Here is a 26,344-nt window from a genome sequence, read left to right as displayed (position 1 = left end):
GCCGAGGGGTAGGGGTGCAGATTATAGAGAGCCTCATAGAAAGCCAGAAAGGACTCTGCCATCTCTGTGGAATCATGAGTTTTGGTTCCTGCTAGGGTGGATAAGGCAAGGATGTAGGATAAGTTGCGTTGGGTTCGAATGGCATTCGCCAACGCTTTTCTGCATTTGTCTCCGTGTTCATAAAAGGTTCTGCTCGCCTTTAAAAGACTGTTCTTAGATTGAAATAAGGAGTGTTCCCTGATTTGTTCTCGGAGATTAGTTACTTCGGGCACCTTTAATTTTGAGTGGATTCCCCCAATCATCCAATATAATTTCATGCAAGCCTGGTATATGATCTTTGTTTTAAGGTGAACAGTGCATTTTCCATGAATACACATTTTAAGTTATTTTCTAATTTTTAAAAGATTTTGTTAAAGCTACTTGTTCCTATGACATACTGCTATGACCGGATTTTATAAATAGATGTTTAGGTTAGGTTACTGTCTATACAGAAGATAGTGCAGTCAGCATCCTTGCTGAACAGTGACTGACATGAAAACTCAAGCAGTCATAGACTTGCAGATGAGAAAAACACTGAAACACAGGTTTTTTTTTACCATTAATACATATGGGTAAAATCATTAGACTTATTATGAACTCACATATCCTCTTATGCTGGAATGTATGAGTATTTTTTTTTTTTTTTCGGATGCTGAAATTTGACCTTCTTCCTATACCTGAGCAGAGACCAAGGCCCCATTCACACCTGATCGTTTTGTAGCTTGAAGTTTGAAGTTCCAAAATGCTCAACATCCAAATTCCCAATTATTACAATGGTGGCTGTTCACATATGAGCGCTCAGACGCCTCTAGCTCAAAGCCTGAAGCTCCAAATGTAACATCAGCTACTTTGGAGGCAGATTTGGGCATTTTTGGCCCCATAGATTTTAATGGGAGTGCCTGAAAATGCTTGAATTGAGAGTTTTTAGGCATTTTTCAGGTGTTTTTCGGGCATTTTTGAGCCTGTAAGAACTAGTTGCTTCCCCCTAGTGTTTTCTATGGGCTAAAACAAAAAGGCCTACATGTGAATACACATGTAAAACACTTGAAATACACTTCTAAAAAAACTGTATACGCATGCAAAAACAAATAAAAACCCCTGAAAATCCATTGGCTCTGGTATAAATGCAGCCTTAAAGCTTACTATTACACCAACAACAACATAATGAATGAAGCCCATCTAAGTATTAAACACTTGAGCCCCGGAAGAATTTACCCCCTTCCTGACCAGATCACTTTTTGCGATTTGGCACTGCGTTGCTTTAACTGACAATTGCGCGGTTGTGCGACGTAGCACCCAAACAAAATTGATGTCCTTTTTTTCCCACAAATAGAACTTTATTTTGGTGGTATTTGATCACCTCTGTGGTTTTTATTTTTGCGCTATTAACAAAAAAAGAGCGACAATTTTGAAAAAAAAACAATATTTTGTACTTTTTGCTATAATAAATATCCCCATTTTTTTAAAAAAAAAGGTATTTTTTTCTCAGTTTAGGCTGATATGTATTCTTCTACATATTTGTGGTAAAAAAAAAAAAAAAATCACAATATGCGTATATTGATTGATTTGCACAAAAGTTATAACGTCTACAAAATAGGGGATAGATTTATAGCATTTTTATGATTTTTTTTTTTTTACTAGTAATGGCAGCAATCTGTGATTTTTATTGTGACTGCGACATTATGGCGGACACATCGGACAATATTGACACATTTTTGGGACCATGGGCATTAATACAGCGATCAGTGCTATAAAAATGCATTGATTACTGTAAAAATGTCACTAGCAGTGAAGGGGTTAACACTAGGGGGCGAGCAAGGGGTTAACTGTGTTCCCTGGGAGGTGATTCTAACTGAAGGGGGAGGGGACTGACCTAGAGGAAGTGGACTAGAGGAAGTGACGGATTGTGGTTCCTAGCTAGTCATTCCTCTCCTCTCAGAAAAGAACAGGGATTTGTGTTTACACACACACTTCCCTGTTCTGTCCCTCGTGCTCATGATCGCTTGTGGCCAGTGGACATCGCGTCAGTTGGCCACGAGCATCGGCACCCCTGCTGTGCAGCGGGCGCACGTGCCTGCTATTCCGACCCTGCGAGCCGACGTATTGCTATGACGGCTCGCGCAGGGGAGCCACCTGCCGCAGTATAACTGCGGCGGCTGGTCGGGAAGCTGTTAACTTCTTATATATACATAGTTTATGGTTATACTGTATGCAAGGTGTAATATGTAGGTATAATTGTTCTAAGCTAGCTCTGTATTATTGCACTGGAAAGTGTGTGTGTGTATGGTGGGGTACTTTTGTTCGATGGAAATCATTTCATAGAGCTTTTAGCAGGCATAACTTTGTCAACCCTGCCCACTGAAGTTATAAAGACTCTACATTAACTGGTTCAGCCACTTTCTAATAAACTTTATAGACTGTGTCTTTATTCTGCACCCTTGTATTGTAGGTTACCCAGCCCTTGACTCCCATGCCAGTCTGATACTCACCTGTCCAGGGAGATATTTCCCATATAGGTACAGAGCCTCTTATCAAAATCTTCTGAGCCAGGCCCATGCATGCACTGTGTGCTCTTCATTTAATCCCATGGAAAGGCTGGAGGTGAAGTATGACTTTACGTTGTATGTGTAGGCCAAGCTTTGAATATTTTGACAAGCTGCTTTGTGGCTTTAAAGGTGACATCTCTGGATTTGGGACAGGTAAGGATAAAAATGGAAAGGAGGGCTACACCTTAAGCAAGTAATAGTAAGTAGTGAATAATATATTTAGCTCTTTTTCAAACACATTTACCTTTTTTTTACCACTTAGAGGCTGGTCTGTTACATCATCATTACTGCCATCTTGATTCTCTTCCTTTGCCACTGCAGCTTCTTGTCTATAGCTACAATATTTAAAATAAATTATTACAAAAACACATGTTATATGTTATACATACAGTATGTTATATCTGTTAACTATAGAAATCCTAATAAGGTTCCAATTTACTGATTAAAACTCTACATTATTTTTAAAGTGGTTGTAAACCCTTACATATACCCAGTGAGAAGTGAATAGCCTCAGGTGATACACCGAGATGATAAAAATCCTCCTACATACAGAAAGCTGTACGTGTTTATCTGCAGTCTTCTCTTCTCTACATACCTTCAAAGTCTGGAATTTATAGAGCTCGTCTGAGCTGAGTCAGCAAATAACTGGGCAATTTGGGCCATAAAGGCTCCCATGGCCGTAATAAAAACCTCAGCTGAAAGGGAAGAGATTCTAGTCATAACAAATGGAGCTAAAGTTGACTCCAAGCACAGAACAGACTCCAAGAGCAGAAAGCAGTAGGACTTCAGGCTGCAGATTTTAGCACCATCAGAAGTGGTGCTGCAAGAAGTCCTAGGGTCTTTAGAAAAGCATGAGCCTTATGCACCCTGTACAGCTAAATTAGAAGGTGCTTTACAACCAACTTCTGAGAACAAAGTCTCAAAAGCAACTTGCGCAGGATTCAGTGCCCAAAAGTCATTTCCAGGCTATCAGTGTAACATCTAGTCCAGCGGGGTCCAGATACGGTATTCCAAAAACAGAGCTGAGGATGACCAAGCCAGATAGCTGCAATCAGAGAGACATCTTCAGCAGCAAATAAACAGAACAGGCTTGAATGAAGAAAAAAAATGAAGAATTAAAAAAAAAATGCTAGCAAAAATTGTGTTATTCTTTTATAAAACAGAGCTGAAGAAATGGTTTCTTCCGGTGTAGCTAGCTGTGTCCCTCAGTGGACAAGAAAGAAAAAAAACTATGAGCCCAATAACACATGACAAAACCCAGCAGCTGGTATGGGTTAGTACAGATTAGCTGGGACAACATTACTAATGGAGCTAGGGAGAAGGTGGAATCCTTGTGGGTGGTACTCCAAAGGGAAGAAAATAATGGCAAAGTAATACTGGGCGTATGCTACAGGCCCTCTAACCTGAGAGGGAGGCGGACCTCCTATCACAGCTTGGAATAGCGGCAAGGCAGGGCAATGTCATTACAATGGGGGATTTTAATTCTCCAGATATCAACTGGGCAGAACGAACTGCCCATTCATCAAAGGCTCGCCATTTCCTAAATGTATTGCAGGATAATTTCATTGGTCAGTTGGTGAATGCACCAAAAAGAGATAATTACTAGACTTACTCATTACAAACAACACAGACCTGATCATGGATGTGGAAATATGTGGCAACTTTGGAGACAGCGATCACAGATCAATTAGATTCAGTATAATTCATAGATATAAGAAGCACAAGGGTAATACAAGTACGCTGAATTTCAAAAGAGCCCACTTTCCTAAACTGCGCTCTTTTGCTATATGATAATAAATGGGATAATAAATGGGATAATATCTTAGGAACACTGAGGAAAAATGGGAGTGCTTTAAGAGCATACTAAATAAAGGTATTGGGCAGTGCGTTCGAAAGGGAAATATTTTTAAAAGAGCTAAAATTAATCCTGGGTGGCTAAATTCTAACGTAAAAATGCATATAAAAACAAAAAAAAAAGGCCTTCAGAAAATATAAGGCATTCTTCTCAGTTTTCACGAAGGAAAAAGGGGGGTATAATAACCAAGACTGTAATGGTAGCCTCCCTGGCGGTTTTCCGGAGTGTGGCTCGGGCTTAAAATTCAGGACCATTAGCGGTAACCCCGAGCCAAACTCGGGATTACATCGCAGGATCCTGGTGCCTCCTTACTTACCTTGTCCCCGGGATCCTGCGATGTCACCCGCAGTGTCCGAGTGCTCCGTCCTCCTCCGAAGCCTCTCCTTGCCAGGCTCCGTTCCATGCGAGCGTCGCGACGCACGGGGGCGGAGCCTGGCGGCAAATTAAAAAAAAAAGTAAAAATCATAACACATACAGTACTGTAATCTTACAGATTACAGTACTGTGTGAAATGATTTCACATCCCTTTTGTCCCCAGTGCTTTGGCCCATGCCCTGCATGCAGTTTTACATGATATACACTGTTCTTTCTGCCTGGAAACTGGAGATTGTCCATAGCAACCAAAAAGTGTCCCTTTACGTCAAAAGTGGCTTTAGACCAGCTAGAAAACAGCGATAGTAAATTAGAACACTTGAGAATTGAGCGATACTGAATTGTGGGGAAATTTATTTTATTACTATTTTTTTTTATTTTTTTTATTATTTATTTTTATTTATTATATTATAATTTATGTTTTTGTGTTTCAAACTTTATCATACCCGGGATATCTACTAGACTCTGGTTTGGACAGATTTAAGTGTGTTATTGTTAAGATTTACAGACCTACAATATAAAACGCCAAATTTCCATGCAAAATAATTGTACCGCTTTCAGCACCTAAAATCCGAAATAATCATACCGCCAGTGAGGTTAATAACACATCACATAATGCAATGAAATAGACTTGAAAAACTTAACATAAATAAGTCACCAGGACCAGATGGCTTGCACCCGAGGGTCCTTAAGGAACTCAGTCAGGTGATAGCTAGATCACTGTTCCCAATTGTTATGGACAGTTTACTGACTGGAATGGTACCAACTGATTGGAGAAAAGCCAACATGGTACCAATATTTTAAAAAGGGGCGAGATTTATCCTTGGAAACTACAAGCCAGTCAGCCTAACATCAATGGCTTGTAAGCTATTGGAGCAGATGATAAGGGACTATATCCAAGATTTTAGTAATGAAAACAGTATCATTAAGAGGAGTATGGTTTTTTTTTTCTGTTAATCATTCTTACCTAAGTGGATGGAGCATCAGACCGATGCTGCAGCTGTCCCTCGGCATCTCTGTACTGAGAACTGAGCCATCAAACACTGCATCGCTCCTGGTCTGCTTCTCCGCGCTCATTGGAGCACTGAGCTGTGGAGGGGCAGGGAGCGGCCATCTCAGCGGCTCGCTGAGACTGCCATCATTCAAGGCAGCTGGCGGATCCAGACTTGGGAAGTTGGGATGACGTGCTGCCTCGACTGATGGCAGTGACATCAGCAGAGAGCGGACATCAGATCGCTCTCCGCTGAAAATGGGTCACAGGAGTGCAAAACGAATTGCACTTCTATGACCCTTAGGAGAAGCTCAGTCTAAAAAGCTCAGGCTGGACTTCTACTTTAATAGTAATCAGCATGGATTCATGATGGATCATTCTTACCAGACCAATCTATTATTGTTCTACAAGGAAGTGAGCTGCCATCTAGATAAAGGAAGGCTTGTGGATGTGGTGCATCTGGATTTTGCAAAGGAATTTGATACAGATCCCCACAAACGTTTACTTTACAAACTGAGGTCTGTCGGCATGAACCATAGGGTGAGTACCTGGATTGAAAACTGGCTACTGGGGTGGGCCCAAAAGGTGGTGATAAATAGCGAGTACTTAGAATGGCCTGGTGTGGTAATTGGGGTCCCCCAGGGATCTGTCCTGGGACCAATTCTGCTTAATTTATTCATAAACAATATAGAGGATGGGATAAATAGCTCAATCTCAATATTTGCGGATGATACAAAGCTATACAGGGCCATAACTTTTGCGCAGGATCTGGAAACTCTACAAGAAGACCTAAATAAAATAATGGGTTGGGCAACTACATGGCAAATTTTTAATGTTGAATAATGTAAAATAATGCATTTGGGTGCTAATAATATGAATGCAAGTTACTAGCTAGGGGGATAACCTCTGGGGAAATCCAGGATAGAAAAGGACCTGGGGGTCCTAGTAGATGACATGCTCAGCAATGGCATGCCAGCCAAGCTGCTGCAAGCAAAGCCAACAGAATATTAGCATGCATTAAAAATGGCTTTCACTCCAGAGATGAAAATACAATTCTCCCAATCTACAAGACTCTGGTCCAGCCGCATCTTGAGTATGCCATCCAGTTCTGGGCACCAGTCCTCAAGAAGGATGTGCTGGAACTGAAGAGAGTCTAGAGAATGGCAACAAAGCTAATAAAGGGACTAAAGGATCTCAGCTATGGGGAAAGATTACAAACTTTGAATTTATTCTCTCTGAAGAGGAGATGCTTGAGAGGGGATATGATAGGGACATACAAATACCTTACTGGTGACTCCAGCATAGAGAAAAAACTTTTCAGTGAAAGGGAGTTTAAAAACATGGCCATTCACTGAAATTGGAAGAGAAGTGGCCTAACCTTAAACTGTGTAGAGGGTTTTTTTTACTGTTAGAGCGGTAAGGATATGGAATGCTCTTCCACAAGCAGTGGTATCAGCAGGGAGCATCGATAGTTTAAAAAAACTATTAGATGGGCATATTAATGATCACAACATACAGGGATATGGAAATTACTATTGACATAAACACATACACACCACAAGTTGAACTGGATGGCTGGCTGTCATTTTTCAACCTTACCAACTATGTAACTATGAAACAATTGCACATATACAAAACAGCATGTTCCAGAACGTTCAGAGTCATAAAGAGACTAGACTGTTACAATGGGGTTTCAAAGGTACAGTAATCAACAGCATACCAAGGAAGTACTAGTCAAATTCCATGCCTTACCGCAGAGTCACTAAGAATTACTCCACCATCCTGCTGCGCACTTGAGACAGGCTACGGCTGTACATGTAGGGTACAGTAGATATAGATACAAAGATGTCAACATTATATTCTATCCATGTCTAGGTCTGCTGGAGCTAGGCCGGGAATATCCAGCCAGCCACCCCAGACCCTGTTAAATTTAGCCGGATAACCCCTATGCTGGTAAATAACCCGCTCATATCTGAGGGTAGTACCCATGTGTTCCACCCATTCTTTAAGAGTAGGAGGGGAAGTGATTTTACAATGGAGTAGTAAAACTTTACGTGCCTGAAATAGTGCTCTATAGACCGCCTCCCTGTCAAACTGGTCTGTCACCACCTCATCTACTATATCTAGGATACAACAGTTAGGGTCCAGAGTAAGGTTAGTTTGGAAGGCTTGATTAATAGTATTAAGAACTGCCTCCCAATATCTCTCCAAGTTCGGGCAGTGCAATAACATGTATATCAGAGTACCGTGATCCCTGCTTCATTTGGGACATAGTGATTCCTTAAGGAGGCTCATTTTAAATAGTTTCAAAGGGGTGTAGTGTACCCTCACCAGTATGTATAACTGGGACAGGCGCTAAGATGTATTTAAGGAGCTATTGCGCACCACTTCCAGCGGCATCTCCCATTGCTCACCAGGCAAGTCACCCACATCTGGCAACCATATCTCCAACACCCGGCATGGGTATGCTGTCGAATTGGTAGACAAGAGCATGGCATAACATTGAGATATAAACTTTTTTTGTACAGGGCCCTGCTGCATCATACCAAAGATAGGAGTAGGGGAAAGGTTAAAACCCAGTGATAAGTATTGAGCCACAACTGCATGCTTGAGCTGCAAGTAATAGAACTGCATAGACTGGTGCAGTCTGTATTGGGATTGGGATTGCAATGCAGAGAAGGGCAGTAAGGTACTTCAGCTGTAATATTTAAGTTATGGACACTGTTAATGCACACCTTATTTGGCTCTACTGTCAAATAGGGTTTAGCTAATAGGGTTACATAAAGATGCCAGAGCACTGCAGCTTGACTGAAACATTGCTTGTCATTAATAAAGCTGGCTATAGACTAGTAGATTTACTAACTAATGTTTGTACGAATATTTGTACAAACATTTGTACAAAAACTCTGCATACATTCGGACGAATGTCATTCACAAGCATGTCAAAATTTTGTTTGCTTTTAACATTCAATTTTGGAATGAATATAATTTCCCAAACGAAAACCGTAAACACAGTTAGAAATTTCTTCAGTCAAGAAAAAATTTCCATCCTGCTTCTGCAAATTTTCTTGTCACTTTGGTTGAAAATTATTTTCAGTTTGACCCCACTATATCCATTAGAAAATCAAGTAATCCTTCTGAAAACAAAAAATGTAGAAATAAATTCTACTAATGTATAGCCAGCTTTAGTCCAAAAGGTGGCACCCTGAAACAGATTTCACAGAAGGCTGATATCGATGTGCTCTTTTCATAAGCAACAGCAAGAGCATCAATATGCTGACAATGACAGGCTGCAATTTCACTGTCACAAGTGAAGACTGACAATTGTACTGTCTGGCAGTTCCCACAGCAGCAAGTCTCTGGTTTGCTAAACCTTAATCAAAGGCTCAGTTTTTGTGTAAAGCAGGAAATGCCTTTATAAGACAGCTATACTTCAAATACAATAAATATGGAATAAACATCCCTTTAGCCCTCACACCACCAACCAAAAAAGACATTAGCAGAGAACTGAAAAAAAAAAAATAGCACTTACTACTATTATTCGCTTGCAATAAATATGTGTAAATATGTGTATATATGTGTGTGTATATATCTATATATATATATAGATATATACACACACACACACACTTTTTACTTGAGAAAGGTATCCCTTAGATACGTATCTGCACATTAAATCTTTCTGCATTTGCAAATGGCCTTTGGCTTAATGAAATTGGGAGGAAAGCATGCACTCATTTTTATAATTGCTTGGCCAAGTGGTTACATTGGATACATACAGAGGTCAAACAAAAACAAATCAAAGTTTTGGTGGCTACAAGTTGTGGGCCTGTAGGCAATAAGTTAATTATAGGGATTAAGGTTGGAGTGCAGAGGGGTATTAGAACAGTGGTCATCAACCCTGTCCTCAGGGCCCACTAACAGGCCAGGTTTTATGTATTACCTTGGGGAGATGCAAACTAGAATACTGCAATCACTGAGAAGCAAATTATATCTCCTGTGATGTATTTCAGTTATCTTGCAAACCTGGCCTGTTAGTGGGCACTGAGGACAGGTTTGATGACCACTGTTAGAGCCTTTTTGACTATTGCTGTCTGGGTTACCCTCAGCCACTGTAACAGGACATAAAGCAATTAAAACCTGACAGAGGTTCTAATTCTTCCCCATTATGCTAACAAATAGTTATCTGATAGTTGTGGCTCCAAAAAATACATAAACGTCAGCTTTAATTAATATGTTTTCCCCGCTGTACACTGTAGTTCACAATCTCCCACGTCACTACAAGACACAGTGACGTAGCCACCAATTGGAGGAACCACATTGTAGAAAAGGGACCAGATATGTGACACTCCCAAAAGTGTTGGTTTCCAGTGGCAACCATAGCTCTAAATACAAACTGAAGTTTCCACCCATCAGAAAGGAAAGTATGAGTGATCTAATTTTGGAGAGTGTGGCTTTTTCAGTTTAAGTTTCCTAGCGACAAGGTAACTTTAAGCCTAAGTTAATAGGCTGCGCTCAATCATTTTTCAATCTGTTTATGAATTCCCATTGATTATGTTATAAGAGTTTTTTTTCATACCAATGCATATATCCATATATTGAAAAAATATTTTGAAGCCTATTAAAAAAATATATAAATGTTGCAAACGCATACCTTCTCAACAACTCTTCAATCTAAAATCCTTCATTTCAACAGTTTAAAGAGATTTGCATTGTTGAAGCAACTTTAGAAGCCCAGGGGATTTGTGGCCTACATTCTTTTCACTTCATGATACTGCCAGTGAACTCTCTCACTAACTCCACTCCACAGGCCTTGTTGTAACGTTTCAAAGTTCCTAAGCCATCACTAGAATACATAGTTAAATAGATTGCAGTTCACAAATCTAACTTTTTACATATTATTGTTTTTTAATGTAATATGTTATTTAACAGCAAGTTTAAAAAGGATGGTGCCCAACGATTGACACTTTGGGGGTTATTTGCTAAAACTGGAGAGTGTGATATCTGGGGTGGCTCTGCATAGAAACCAATCACCTTCCAGGTTTTATTGCCAAAGGTTAATAGAAATAGCTGAAGTTAGAAGCTGATTGGCTACCATGCACAGCTGCACCAGATTCTGAGTGCACCAGTTGCAGGAGGTAGTGGGAAGAAGTTTGGAAACGTGGAGCAAATAATGAAGGTTTCCCAAATAGCTTTCTTCTTTTGAAAAAGGAAGCCCTGTGATTGTTTAAAGCGAAGTTCAACCCAAAAGTGGAACTTCCGCTTATCTGTCACCTCCCCCCACATTTGGCACCATTTAGGGGGGGAGCGGGTACCCGTTTTTGACAGGTACCCTGTCCCTACTTCTGTCGGTGACATACATCAGAAGTCCGGCCCCCTCATCCTCCTTCCCCTACTGTCGGGCCAGTAGGAGAGTGCAGTAGGGGCCCGGCCGTGAAGCCGAAAGGAAAGACGACAGCCGCAGGAAACATCAGCTGCGGTGCTGACATCGCTGGACAGGTAAGTGTTCTAATATTAAAAGTCAGCAGCTACAGTATGTGTAGCTACTGACTTTTCATTTTTTGATGGGAAGGTGGAACTCTGCTTTAAGGCAATAAATCTAATCCTTTTTGTTCCAGTTTTTGCAAATTATTTCTGACATAGCAATGTAGCATTGTTGTCTTTCACTGTACATGATTTCATCCATAAAAAGTAACAGTATATTGCACATCAGATGAACAAGAGACATTTTAAATATTATGACATCCTATCTTTATTAGATGGGAAATATGGATAACTTTTACTGCAAAAAATGTGCAAAACCTCCATCGTTTTATAGAATGTTATCATCATCTATCAATACCTATTACTTTAGAGTCCTGGTTCCCAACATGTAGCCCGCTAAAGCTCAGCATATGGCCCACAGTGTTCCAGACCTTAGTAGTGCAAGTCTGAAGCACAGGGATGCCTTTACCCTTACAGAAGCTGATCGCCTCGCTCCTGTAGGAGTGCAAACAAAAGCCACCAGCTTGTTAGTCCAAGAGTGTTGACCACCACTCTTCTCATGGCTGTCACACCTCTCCCAGCTTGTTAGTTCAGGAATGATGACAACTAATCCTCCCATGGCCTTGTCCCCATCAGTCACACTGTTCCCAAGCATCTTTCCCACTGTCAGAATCCTCCTCTCCCAGCCTTTTCTCCTTTTCCCCAGTCAAAGTTCTCTTCCCTGCCCATGCACCCCCTTCCCCTGTCAGATAGTTCCCAGCCACCTGTCTCCCTGTCAGACGACTACTCTCCCTTCCGCGACACACAGCAACAGCCTCCAGGGATTGTTGGTGTATATGGGTTTGCTAATGTATGAATGGGGTTGAAGGTAAGCAAAGCCATTCATTTAAAAGTTAGCAGGTGAAAAAGGACAATAGTAGCTATACTGACTTCACGGCAAAGTACTAAGAATGGATTTGTTTTCAAACACAAATAAATTCTAAAATAAGAACACAGTTTCTCAAATAAAATTAAAAAATCATTACATAAAATAATTCTATCTACTACCTCTAATAAATACAAAACACACCAATTAATACATTAAGCAAGTAATATTTTTTACAATTATAAGGGGTATACAGCTGCAGCAATTGAAGTGATTTTTGTATTTTGTTTAACATTTAACTTTTTTTTTTTTCCCCCATAACAAATTTTTATTTGAATAAAAGTAAAGCGTACAATAAGTATGAGCACTAATTGTACAATGATTTACAGAGAACAAAGTACAACAAGTATATTCAAGTTGACCATGCATAAAGCAGTTATGCTGAGTGTAATTTTGTCTCAATTGGTAAGAACTAGAAACAAAGAAATACATGTGAGTTAAAGGAGTCACCCGTGGCCTTGGATGTAAGAGCAGAGGTCTGTGTAGACCTTCGGGCTGCAAGGCTGATAACCCGAGAAAGTGGTAGTATTAGGAGAGCCGGAGCCACTTATAAGCCTATCAATGCTGGCTGTGATGGTATGGATATTATGCAGTTATCAGAGGATGACTTCAACTCTACCTTCATCTACACCATAAGTATTGACTTTAAAAATAGAACTATAGAATTAGATGGCAAGCGAATTAAGCTACAGATATGGGATACTGCTGGACAAGAGAGGTTTTGTATAATCACATATTACAGAGGAGCAATGGGTATTATGCTGCTATATGATATTACCAATGAAAAGTCATTCAACAATATAAAAAACTGGATACAAAATATTGAAGAGCATGCCTCCGCTGATGTTGAAAAATTATTCTTGGAAACAAATGTGACGTGAATGAAAAACTGCAAGTTTCTAAGGAGAAGGGGGAAAAGCTGGCACTTGAATATGGAATTCAATTTATGGAGACTAGTGCAATGGCCAATATTAATGTGGAAAATGCTTTTTTTATGTTGGTGCGAGACATCAAAGCAAAAATGGACAAAAAAAATGGAGGGAAACAGTTCCCAGGGCAGTAATCAAGGAGTGAAAATAACCCCAGAACAAAAGAAGAAGAGCAGTTTCTTTCAATGTGTTCTTCTGTGAGGGACCTTGCTTTAATGAAGTTTCTTGATCCAATTCCTGTTATCACAGATCTAGAACCCTAAAGCACCAGCTCTGCCAAACCTTGGCTACCTGAATGAGAGTGATAAGCTCTGTTTTACTAAGCAGTTCTGGAATATGTTCTAAGTTGGTACATTTCTTCATTATTTTCTTTTTTTAAAATGAAAACCAGAATTTTTTATTTTAATTCAAGGTCTGTTGTCTATAAATCCAAGCATTCATATAGAGCCATATTTCCTTTTTTTAACTAACCTCTAAATGTAATTGCTTTATATTTGGGTATATGCATATGATCTTTACGCGCACAAATACAAAAGGTGTGTGTTATCTACCCATAGGTGTATGTACAAATGTGCACCTTTACATTGTATTTCAAAACTAGTCTTCCTTGTCATATCTGATGGTGGAACCAAAAGTTATTTTTTGCTTTAATTTAAAGTGCTCTAGACTTTTGTATAATAATTTAAAGAAATAATACACATAAATAAGACCCATTTAGTTGTGTCTCAAGTGTATCCCTCTTTCAATGTAAACTGGCATTTATACAGGGATAAGTCACAAGGTTTGTCATGCTTTCTTATCTTTAGATTTGAAATATGACCAGTTAAGTTGGCTTATAAAAGCTTATACATCTAGAAAATAAAAGTAATGGTCATTTTCATAATCTTGACTTTAACTTGAAAGTTCCAAGCAAGCAGTATAAAAGCTATAGCTAATGAGATGGTCAAAGGTCTCTATAAATGTTTTTTTGCCAAGTCATATACTGTGACTAGGACGATTACTTCCCCAAATTTTGTATGTCTTAAAGTTGTAAAAAGAGTACTAACAGATGTTTGAAGTTTACAGAGCTGATTTACAGACTGGCATCAATATCAGAATCTGACATTATGTGCATTCATGTGTAGTATGACTAACTATAAATAACCGAGAACAAAATGTCAAAAATGTTAAAATTGCTGCAGGTCCTTTCCTTGTAATATCTCTCTGGCCATGATGCACAAAGAAGGCTGTGAAGAATACATATCCTTTGTTATAGAATATTTCCAACTTTCTGATCAATATAGTATTGGAAGGAGAAAAGGCAATGAAACAAGTGGGTTTGCAAATTATATGCATTGCAAACCATGTTCATTCAAGCATTGAAGTACTTCCTTTTTTTTTTTCCCATTTCAACCATCGACATCTATAAAGTTACTTCTGACCTTTTTGTATAGACACAGCATTTTACAGTAAATGCAAACCTTTCTCTCTGGGGGAAAATGCATACGTCAGAAGCATTTTCTAGTGTAAGCAGACACATAATACAGGTGTCTACAGTGATTATTTAATTGCCCTTGCTTTCATCTCCTAGTGGTTAGAGAGGTAGATAGGAACTTAAATGCGCAGCTAAATTATATATGCACTTCCAGAAAAAAAAAAAGAAGTTGTACTCGCGTTATATTTTAAAGTTCCAAAAACTGTTTTAGTTTTGGATAGAGTGGGGAAGGATTTGACTACTTACGGACCGCGGCACGCCGATACACATACTAAGTTTGAAGAGGAATATCGTTGTTATGGCAGCAGCTAGCTGCCATAACCCCGGTATCTTCTTCTTCAGCCGGCAGTCCGCTTTCCGATAAGAGTGGTCTCTGTGGAGGATTTGCCACAAGAGCACTTTTAATGGCGGCGGGAGGCAGGGCCCCCTCCCGCCGCGCTCCGGTGCCCTCCGCCGCTTACCGGCACCGTCAGCAGCTGCGGAGGCGATCGGATGTTACCCCTTGCTGGGTATGGAGAAGAGTGAGGGGAAGATGACCCCCACCCGTCTCCACATTGCAGGGCGGAATCGAAGTCAAAATGTCACTTCTGCCCATAACTCTTAAAGGGCTATTTTTTTTTTTTTATTGCATTTTAGTGTAAATATGAGATCTGAGGTCTTTTTGACCCCAGATATCATATTTCAGAGGTCCTGTCATGCTTTTTTTTCTATTACAAGGAATGTTTACATTCCTTGTAATAGGAATAAAACTGACACATGTGTTTGTTTTTTTGTAAACAGTGTAAAAATAAAAAGTAAAATAAATAAGAGCTTGCGTGCAGAAGCGACTGCATATGTGAGTAGCACCCACATATGAAAACGGTGTTCAAACCACACATGTGAGGTATCGCCGTGATCGGTAGAGTGAGAGCAATAATTCTAGCCCTAGAACTCCTCTGTAAATCAAAACATGCAACCTGTATAATTTTTTTAACGTCGCCTATGGAGATTTTTAAGGGTAAAAGTTTGTCGCCATTCCACGAGTGGGAGCAATTTTGAAGTGTGACATGTTGGGTATCAATTTACTCGGAGTAACATTATCTTTCACTATATAAAAAAAAATTGGGCTAACTTTACTGTTGAGCCATCAGGGCTGTCAAATGTTGAAACTGTTTCCAACACTGCAAACAAATTTAACTTAGGGGACCGCGGAGAAGCTGATAACTCCTCTTCTGAGGGGTCAAATGCGGAAGGAGCAGCTGCACAATCTGAAAGATTTATGGTGCAATCTCTTACTGAAATAGTCCGTTCCTCATTTATGCTACCCCTAACTGAGTCAGTTGATAAGCCCACTTCTTGTTTGGGTTCGCTAAAGCCTCCTCAAGCTGTGCGTGCCTTTCCTGTCCATCCATTGCTGGAAAAGCTTATGTATTCTGAGTGGGATCATCCAGATAAGCATTTTTTCCCTCCTAAAAAGTTTTCAACACTTTATCCTATGGAGGAAAAATTCACTAATAAGTGGGGGATACTTGCAATTGATGCTGCTATATCCTCTGTGAATAAAAGTTTGACTTGTCCGGTAGACAATGCTCAAATGCTTAGGGATCCAACAGATAAAAAGTTGGAATTCCTATTAAAAATCACTTTTCTCTGGCAGGTTCAGTGACTCAGCCTGCGCTGGCAGCAATTGGTGTATGTCAATCCTTGAGAGACCAGTTTAAACAGGTGCTCAAGGTTATTCCCGATCAGCAGGCCCAGGATTTAGCCGAGCTACCAGGGGCTTTATGTTTTGCAAGAGACGCTATGAGGGATTCTATTCTCCAGGCCTCACGCCTTATGCTTGGGCTGGTGCATATGCGTAGAATCTTATGGTTGAAAAATTGGTCAGCCAAAGCGCCATGCAAGAAGCTCCTGGCTAGTTTTCCTTTTCATGGTGAACAGCTGTTCGGGGATGATTTGGATAAATACATCCAAAAAATTTCTAGTGGAAAAAGTACCCTTTTACCAGTTAAGAAGAGGAGTAAACGTATTTCATTTAAACAAGCTCTTTCTCCAGTGCCAGGGGCATCTGCCTCCAGGCAGTCACGACGGCCTCCGCCATCAAGTTCAAGAGGTAAACCCCAGGGTCAACCCCAGGGACAAAAGAAGTCTTGGGGAAAGAAAACTACAAGACAAAATACTAAAGCCTCCTTATGAAGGGGCGCCCCCGCTCGTCTGAGTGGGGGGGAAGACTTCTGCAGTATTCAAGTGTCTGGCAGGAAGAGTGTCGAGACAGATGGGCGACTTCCTCAATAACTCTAGGGTACAAACTAGAGTTCCGAAAGTTCCCGTATCCTCGTTTTCTCAAATCAAACGTTCCCAGGGATTCAGAGAAAAAGAAGTCTCTCTTTCAAGCATTAGACCATCTTTTGTCTCAAAAAGTGATCTCAGTGGTCCCTATGAAAGAGCAGGGATTGGGGTTTTATTCAAACCTTTTCACGGTACCAAAACCGTAGAGAACTTCTGGCCTCAATCGACATTAAGGATGCATACCTCCATGTGCCTATTTTTCCCGCTCACCAGAAATATCTATGTTTCTAGGTAGAAAATCTTCATTTTCAGTTTGTAGCTCTGCCTTTCGGTCTAGTTACTGCACCTCGAGTGTTTACAAGGGTTCCTCCTCTAGCCAGATTAAGGGCCCAAGATATAACGATTATAGCTTACCTAGATGATCTGCTCTTGGTAGACCTGTCGGTAGCCCGCTTAGACCAAAGTATGGTCACCACAGTCAACTACCTGGAATACCTAGGTTGGATTCTCAACCTAGAGAAATCCTCCTTAAAACTATCAGGGAGATTAGAATACTTGGGTCTGATCATAGATACAGCCCAGAAAAGGGTATTTTTGCCCCAGGCGAAGATCAGTGCCATAAAGCAATTGATTCAGGCGGTCAAGGCAAAGAAGAATCCTTCTATTCGACTTTGCATGAGGTTGTTAGGAAAGATGGTGGCCTCATTCGGGGCCATTCCTTATGCTCAGTTTCATTTGAGGCTGCTGCAAAACAGTATCCTATCAGCTTGGAACAAGAAAGTCCAAGCTCTTGATTTCCCAATGTGTCTGTCTCCAAGGGTGTGCTGAAGCCTCAGTTGGTAGTTGATAACCAAGAATCTGCAGAAGGGAAAATCCTTCCTACCAGTTACCTGAAAGGTGGTAACAACAGATGCCAGCCTTTCAGGTTGGGGAGCAGTCCTGGGAGAGGTGACTGTCCAAGGGAAATGGTCCAGATCAGAAATGACCTTATCCATCAACATTCTAGAGATTCGGGCAGCGCGCTTGGCCCTGAGGGCCTGGATGTTCAGGTTACGGAATTGTCCTGTCAGGATCCAATCCGACAATGCCACAGCAGTGGCCTATATCAATCACCAAGGGGGCACGAGATGTCATGTGGCCCAGAGAGAAGTGAATCATATCCTAACTTGGGCAGAAAACAATGTACCTTGCCTATCGGCAGTCTTCATTCCAGGAATAGAAAATTGTCAGGCGGACTACTTGAGTTGCCAGCAGTTGTTCCCGGGAGAATGGTCCCTTCACCCCAATATCTTTCTGACAATATGCCAAAGATGGGGGATCCCAGACACAGATCTGTTTTCATCCAGGTTCAACAAAAAGATCGACAACTTTGTGTCAAGAACAAGGTATCAGCGTGCAGAACAGATGGCTTGGTGTTCCCGTGGAATCAGTTCTCACTGATTTATGCATTCCCTCCTATTTTGCTGCTTCCACAACTTCTTCGCAGGGTCAAGCAGGAAGGGAAGTCGGTGATTCTTGTGGCCCCAACATGGCCCAGGAGATCCTGGTATGCAGAGATCATAAGGATGGTGGTAGGGGACCCGTGGACCCTACCACTACGTCAAGACCTTCTCTCGCAAGGTCCGGTATTCCATCCTAACTTACAAACCTCTAAATTTAACGGTTTGGCTTTTGAGACCCACATTCAGAAGAAGCATGGGCTATCAGGTTCAGTGGTATCTACCTTGATTAATGCAAGGAAGCCAGCCTCCAGAATCATATGGAAGGCATATGTCTCCTAGTGTGAATCCAGGGGTTGGCACCGAAGGAAGTATGTCATAGGAAGAATACTTGACTTTCTGCAGATGGAGTTAGAAATGAAGCTGGCCTTAATCAAAGGCCAGGTCTCGGCCTTATCGGTATTATTTCAACGACCACTTGCTTCGCATTCTTTGGTTGGTAGCTTTATTCAGGGGGTAAAGCGGCTTAATCCTCCAGTTAGGTCACCCCTGAACCCTTGGGACCTAAATTTAGTTCTTAAATTTAAGTCCCAAATTTAGTTCTTAAATTTAGAAACAGCCTTTTGAGCCGATATGGCGTATTCCCTTGGTCCTTTTGACAAGGAAACTAATTTTTCTGGCAACCATATCTTCAGCAAGAAGGGTATCAGAGTTGGCTGCTCTTTCTTGTAAAGAGCCATATTTAATTATTCACAAGGATAAGGTGGTATTGCGTCCTCATCCTAACTTTCTACCGAAGGTAGTGTCAGGTTTTCACCTAAACCAGGATATTGTTCTACCTTAATTTTTTCCAGAACCCTGTTCTACGGAAGAAAAGTCAATACATTCTCTGGATGTGGTGAGAGCAGTCAAAGTCTACTTGAAGGCGACTGCTCAGATTCGAAAAATTGATTTTTTTTTGTGTTGCCTAAAGGTCCTAAAAGAGGACAGGCAGCATCGAAATCTACTATTTCTAAATGGATTCGGCAAGTATTTGTTCAAGCTTATGGTTTAAAGAGGAAGATTCCACCCTCTCAAATTAAAGCACACTCCACTAGGGCTGTTAGTGCTTTCATGTGCATCACCAGGCTTCCATGGCTCAAATCTGCAAGGCCGCAACTTGGTCTTCAGTTCATACATTTACCAGATTCTATCAGATGGATGTAAAAAGGCATGAGGTTATTGCCTTTGGGTGTAGTGTACTGCAGGCAGCAGTATAAGTCCTCAAGTCTCATGGTGCCCTACTTTTGTTGTGTCTCCCTCCCCTCAGTTGGCATTGCTTTGGGACATCCCACATAGTAACTCTTATGGCTCTGTGTCCCGTGATGTACGATAAAGAAAATAGGATTTTTATAACAGCTTACCTGTAAAATCCTTTTCTTGGAGTACATCACGGGACACAGAGGTCCCTCCCCTCTTCTAATACACGTATATTGCTTTGCTACAAAAACTGAGGTACTCCCAGTAGTGGGAGGGGTTATATAAGGAGTGGACTTCCTGTCTTAGGGTGTGCCAGTGTCCATCACCTGAAGGTGGCCTATAACCGACATAGTAACTACTATGGCTCTGTGTCCCGTGATGTACTCCGAGAAAAGGATTTTACAGGTAAGCTGTTATAAAAATCCTATTATTTCTGCTTGTGTTGCTGATGGAGAGTTCTTCTCCTTCCAGACTTCCTGTCTGGTAAAGCTCCAGATAGCAGTGGAAACCTGACATTTGGTTCTTACTCCACTCTATCCAAAACGAAGAAGAAAAATTTGGGCTGAACTTTAGTTTGAATTGGCAAAATATTCTCTTTGAGCACATATGGGTCTTTACGTTTTTACACAGGATTCACAAAACTTTTGCCCAAGAGTCACATTTTTTTTTTTTCGGAACTGGGTTCCAATTAAAAAAAATGTGTGAATCTGGGTAAGACATTTATAAACAGACCAACAATGGATAGTTGCATTGGATTCTTTGGAAAATTTGGATTGTTAATTCACAATTTGAATTCTCCACTTTCAGATGATTTATTGCAATGGTTTTCCTGAAAACTGTTAATAAATAACTCGTTCCTTTATTTTTTAGTAAAGGTTGTACATCTTTTATGATCTAGTAAGTCATTAAAAGAGGAAAATAATCTTTAATGTATACTTTCTGTATGTAATTAAATTGGCATGGTTTATTATTTTAATTAAATGCTTGTAATATGAAATAGAAATATTAACAGCCCTAAAATATAGAGGATATGGATGTGGTCACATTTCATTTGTGGTATGGTGGTCTAATTCATAACAACTAGAGTAAGAAAATGAGAACAAAGTGCAATTGCATTCATAACCATTCAGTCCTTTGCTCAGAAAGCCAAAACCTGACTGGTTGCTGCTGGAACTCCTGTTTTCATTTTCTACCGTTGCAGTGAATAAGCCCCAAAGCTGGAAATTAGATGATTCCTGCAGCTTTTTTTGGTGCTGTCACTAACGACTTCTATGAAAGTTGATCAACTTTAACATCATGGTCATAACATCTTTTGTCCTTTTTATATCATTTGTACAATGTTAACATGCAGAAATCTGCAGTGATTACCATTCCTTCATAAAACCATCTGTATAAATATTCTGACTGTATGCGCATACTTTAGGCAGACATTTTGCTGACGAATGTCAAAAAATTTCATTTTCTAAACAGTGTTCTCTGCAATGCTCAGGAAAAATAGATTTATATTTAAAAAAAAAAAAGAGCCCGACCTGAATCCACAGAGTCTAGAAATGTCACTTTTTTTATAGCACAGTAACCTAAACTGCTCCACCTTATAGACATGTCCAAATGCTTTATTTTTAGTATTTTCTTTTCTTGAATGTTTCTATCTGTTCTCAATATTGATGGTTATCAAAATGTCATGGCCGCCCATGCCTCAGGTGTATACTATATTGCAATTACAGATTTTACCTATAATGTGTCTTGGCTGTGTATGAAACCGCTAACCACTCCAGTGATTTCACTGTGTACTTCAGGCTGTAAAGTGCTATAACTTATTTTTTTGTATTCATTCCATACACCACATCTTGTATGTAAAAGATGCTTGGTGTGCATTATACCAAATGATATGATTATCATGACCAAAGAGTGTAACTGGTGGATTTACAGCCTCTCACAAGTCAACTGGAATAGTTTGAGAGAGGATACATGCCCAAGTATAACAAAGGTCTCGTAGAAGTTTGGATGAAGATGAGCTATAGTCAGGCGTAAGATTGTGGTAAATGCATAGTTAACCGTTTTGGTGTAGCAGAAGAAAGAAGGGGGAGGGGAAGAGAGAAAAAAAGGGGGGATTGGGGAGATGGAGGGTAGAGGGAAATTATGGAAGGGGTGCCGTCTCTTACTCCCCTCCCATGACTCCATTGAGAGTGAAAATACACCATGGAAGTGGACGAAGGTCTGCAGGCCGGGAATATAATGTTTCCTTGTGATATAACTGAGTGGGGGGAGGTCAGGATATAGGGTTTAATTGTCCTACCATGTTTAACATTAACTTTTGGCCTAGGCTGCCATGGACACATCTGAGGAAATCATTGGTTGTCTCCTCTATCACTGTTCTGGGGACAACCCAAAATGTGTGATTTTACATACATATACATACATATATATATTTTATATATATGTTTATTTTTATATATTTTTTTTTTGTTCTTATGTTATCCCATGATTTGAGGAACATTATATTATATAACAATGCTATAAATTAAGCAAACATATGCAACATACCTTATCAGTTCATATTCGCTAATGGACATATTGCTGACTGTTCTTTGGTGATAACCGGCTGCATTGTAGAGTTTTAAATCTCCACATATTTGGGAAATTCTATTAAAAAGGAAAATAAAAGGAATAATTAATTTGCTACATCAATTTCAAAAAAGTTAAAAAAAACAATCACTGAAACACATAGTAAAAACAGGAAACCACAAAGAAAAATACTTTTATTATTATTTACTGAATGTAAATTGTCAGACATAGGAGTCTGTAAAGGGGAAAGCATGTTTTCAGTTTTGCTGCAACAGTGGGTATAGGGTTGAAAATAAATGAGGAAATCAATTTTCAGATTTATTGATCTCTTTTAACAATTTGCCAGAATGACAACATTTCAAAGTCAAAGGTGTACATGGTGACACATAAAGGAAACCTATCATGGTAAAGTTATCAATCTGTATTTGCTGATATCTGCTTCTACAAACAATACCAACATTAATAGTTCTGTAAGTCCCTACCCACATATAAAAAAATAGTATTTCATAAGGGATGATAAACTGAGAGGAGTCGCTGGTGGATTGTTTTTTAACAATTATTTTTCATGTATTATTATTTTTAGTGAAATATATTTTGTTACATTTTTGATCAGACGGCTGTTACTGCTGGGCTTATAATTTGTGCTGCCCTCTAATGTTTTAAGTGGGAATTTTAAGTTTTTTTCTTTATGGTGTCAGCAGAATAAAAACATTTACAGCCTGTATTTTCTTGTTTTTTTTGGATGCGTGATAACGCTGGCGTGCCCATGTGCATGCGGCTGTTGTGACATCATCACATACATGCACTGTGACATTATTGCGCACGGTGCATGTGCCAGTGTTTGGCGGCCATTTTCAAGTGCATTTATGGGCCTTGAGACAAGTAAATTCAACACCTCTGATAAAGCTGGCCTGAATGGCGAAACCAGGTTTTCCTGGATAAGCCCCTTTGCTCCTGTGGGGTGCTGAGTGGACCAGATTGAGACTGATAAGTATATGCTATTCACATCTGCCTTCATTTTGGATGCCTATAAGGATGCATTGCCTTGTATTATTGCTATCCTTAAAGGGGCCTAAACTTGAATTTGCTCACTGTTCCAAGCACCGGATGTCATGTGTGCAATATATTTGAGGCATGCCTAAGCTGCTGTATATGGATGAAGTGGATGAGGTGTTTTGCATTATACCACTTATTGGGTATCTAACGTTTATTTAATTTGACCAAGGCTTTACCAATTACCTCTCTTACTGTGCCTGAGTGGAGATGGTTTGATGCATGGATAGCGATATATCATTATTCTCAGTGGTGGGGTTACCAGCCAGTTGGCCTGAAGTGGAACTTACAAAGTGCAAATGTGTGCTGAGCTTTGTGACTGTCCATAACACCCACGTTATATGCACCTTGGTCTTGTCAACGAGCCTTCTGCTGTCTGGCTCATTGACAGGACCTTTTAGCACTGTTCCTTTGAACAACACCTACTGGAGAATGTGTGAATACATACCTTTACAGTGTAGGGTTAAGACAATTCTTGCTTAGTCCAATGGATGCTGGGACCCAACAAGTGATATAAGTGATATACAGTGAGGGGAAAAAAGTATTTGATCTCTGCTGATTTTGTACGTTTGCCCACGGACAAAGAAATAATCAGTCTATAATTTTAATGGTAGGTTTATTTTAACAAAAAAATCCAGAAAAAACGCATTTCAAAAAAGTTATAAATTGATTTGTATTTTAAAGAGTGAAATAAGTATTTGACCTCTTCGCAAAACATGACCTAGTACATGGTGGCAAAACCCTTGTTGGCAATTACAGAGGTCAGACATTTCTTGTAGTTGGCCACCAGGTTTGCACACATCTCAGGAGGGATTTTGTCCCACTCCTCTTTGCAGATCCTTTCCAAGTCATTAAGGTTTCGAGGCTGACGTTTGGCAATTCGAACCTTCAGCTCCCTCCACATATTTTCTATGGGATTAAGGTCTGGAGACTGGCTAGGCCACTCCAGGAACTTCATGTGCTTCAACTTGAGCCACTCCTTGGCCTTGTGTTTTGGGTCAATGTCATGCTGGAATACCCATCCATGACCCATTTTCAATGCCCTGGCTGAGGGAAGGAGGTTCTCACCCAAGTTTTGACGCTACATGGCCCCGTACATCGTCCCTTTAATGCGGTGAAGTTGTCCTGTCCCCTTAGCAGAAAAACACCCCCAAAGCATAATGTTTCCACCTCCATGTTTGTCGATGGGGATGGTGTTCTTGGGGTCATAAGCAGCATTCCTCCTCCTCCAAACACAGCGAGTTGGGTTGATGCCAAAGAGCTTGATTTTGGTCTCATCTGACCACAACACTTTTACCCAGTTCTCCTCTGAATCATTCAGATGCTCATTAGCAAACTTCAGATAGGCCTTTACATATGCTTTCTTGAGCAAAGGGGGACCTTGCGGGCGCTGCAGGATTTCAGTCCTTCACTGGGTAGTGTGTTACCAGTTTTCTTTTTGATTATGGTCACAGCTGACTTGAGATCATTGACAAGATTCTCCCGTGTAGTTCTGGGCTGATTCCTCACCATTTTCATGATCATTCAAACTCACTTGAGGTAAGATCTTGCATGGAGCCCCAGACCAAGGGAGATTGACAGTTATTTTGTGTTTCTTCCATTAGCGAATACACGCACCAACTGTTGTTACCCTCTCACCAAGCTGCTTGGCAATGGTCTTGTAGCCCATTCCAGCCTTGTGTAGGTCTACAATCTTGTCCCTGACATCCTTTGACAGCTCTTTGGTCTTGGCCATGGTAGAGAGATTGGAATCTGATTGATTGATTGCTTCTGTGGACAGGTGTCTTTTATACAGGTAACAAGCTGAGATTAGGAGCACTTCCTTTCAGCCCCCGTTCACATTGGGGGTGATTTGACATGCCAAATCACAGCCTATTGCCGACAGCGAATGCCACCTTCCGAATCGGTGTGACACCGATTTTGCGGTACCGCACCAATTTCCAAAAGTAGTTTCTGCACTATTTATGCTGACTTCGGTGCCAATTTCAATAGACATCTGTGCATGAACCAGCACAGATGTCTTTCAAATCGCCCCCAAATTCGCAATGAAATGCAAGTTTGAAATCGTGCGAGTTCAGACCCGCCTCCATTGTGAACGTACCCTAAAAGGGTGCTCATAATCTCAGCTTACCTGTACAGAAGACACCTGGGAGCCTGATTGATTGAGGATCAAATACTTATTTCACTCATTAAAATGCAAATCAATTTATAACTTTTTTTAAATGCGTTTTTCTGGATATTTTTGTTGTTTTTCTGTCTCTCACTGTTAAAATAAACCTACCATTAAAAGTATACACTGATCATTTCTTTGTCAGTGGGCAAACAACACATTTTTCCCTCACTGTACGTTATGTGGAATACAAGATTAATTTACCAATTTCAGATGCTTGGGTTTCCCGTTGTATTATATTTAAACACCCAGTTGTTCAAGGGGCAGAGGCTTTGTTCAGTTGTTTTTAATTATTGGCCAATATGTGTATCTTATGTATTTTTATATGTTTCTTCTGCATGGTTATGAATAAAATAAGCTACATGGTTAAGTATTGTAGGTTGTCACTGGAGTGTTCCCAACTACATTTCACCCATACTACAATATATGTATAGAATGTAATGGAGTTGAGTCTAAGCCAGGTTTTTATTATTTCAGTTTTGCATATCTCCTTCTGCAAAAATGCTAGCTGCCTACCTTTCATGCTGAAGGAAGAAAGCAGAGAGGGAAGGAAGTGCCAGCTAAGTGTAGTATCCCATTAAAATGTTTTTAATGAAGACAGATTAAAAACACTCACAAGGTAAAAATATATAAAAGGCTCATCTGGTCACATCTGGTATGGATGTGAATCCTCCTGATCCCATCCTGCAGGACCGCTGTAATCTGTTTCTGCTGCTGGGCATGGAGATGGCTGGCTTGGGAGCCCCGGCTGACCAGCGTGGAACACACAGCAGGCGTGACGTCACCGGAAGGAAAGGAGGTGCCAGACGAGAGGGGAAACAAGGTAGGCTACGCGCTTGGAGCATTCGGTTCCTTCTAGAGGCCTAAGTGGGCATTAGTACAGGTGACTCTATATAGTAATGGCTGGAGCCGCAGCTGGAGGACTACAAGGACCTGCGGCTCCATCATATAAGAGGAAAAAGGCAGAAAACTTACTCAGAGTTTACAAAAATCAT

At 40.4% G+C, this 26,344-nt stretch overlaps 1 protein-coding gene and 1 pseudogene across 2 annotated transcripts in view; one reads left to right on the top strand and one right to left on the bottom strand.

Moving 5' to 3' along the window:
* CFAP46 (cilia and flagella associated protein 46) overlaps positions 1-26,344 on the bottom strand; it is a 333,386-nt gene that overhangs the window by 137,007 nt on the left and 170,035 nt on the right. For both annotated transcript variants that reach the window (XM_073596084.1, XM_073596086.1), the window contains exons 34-35: positions 22,106-22,204; positions 2,830-2,920 (exon numbers count right to left, since the gene is read on the bottom strand). In XM_073596084.1, coding sequence (XP_073452185.1) covers positions 2,830-2,920; positions 22,106-22,204 — 190 coding nt within the window. The remainder of the gene's footprint in view (positions 1-2,829; positions 2,921-22,105; positions 22,205-26,344) is intronic.
* LOC141105422 (ras-related protein Rab-8A pseudogene) lies at positions 12,791-13,368 on the top strand (annotated as a pseudogene).

The sequence above is a fragment of the Aquarana catesbeiana genome, linkage group LG08 (genome assembly GCF_042186555.1).
Source record: "Aquarana catesbeiana isolate 2022-GZ linkage group LG08, ASM4218655v1, whole genome shotgun sequence".
NCBI classification, from domain to species: Eukaryota; Metazoa; Chordata; class Amphibia; order Anura; family Ranidae; genus Aquarana; species Aquarana catesbeiana.
Note: the sequence above shows the minus strand (reverse complement) of the source record. Positions and strands in the feature narration are given on the sequence as shown.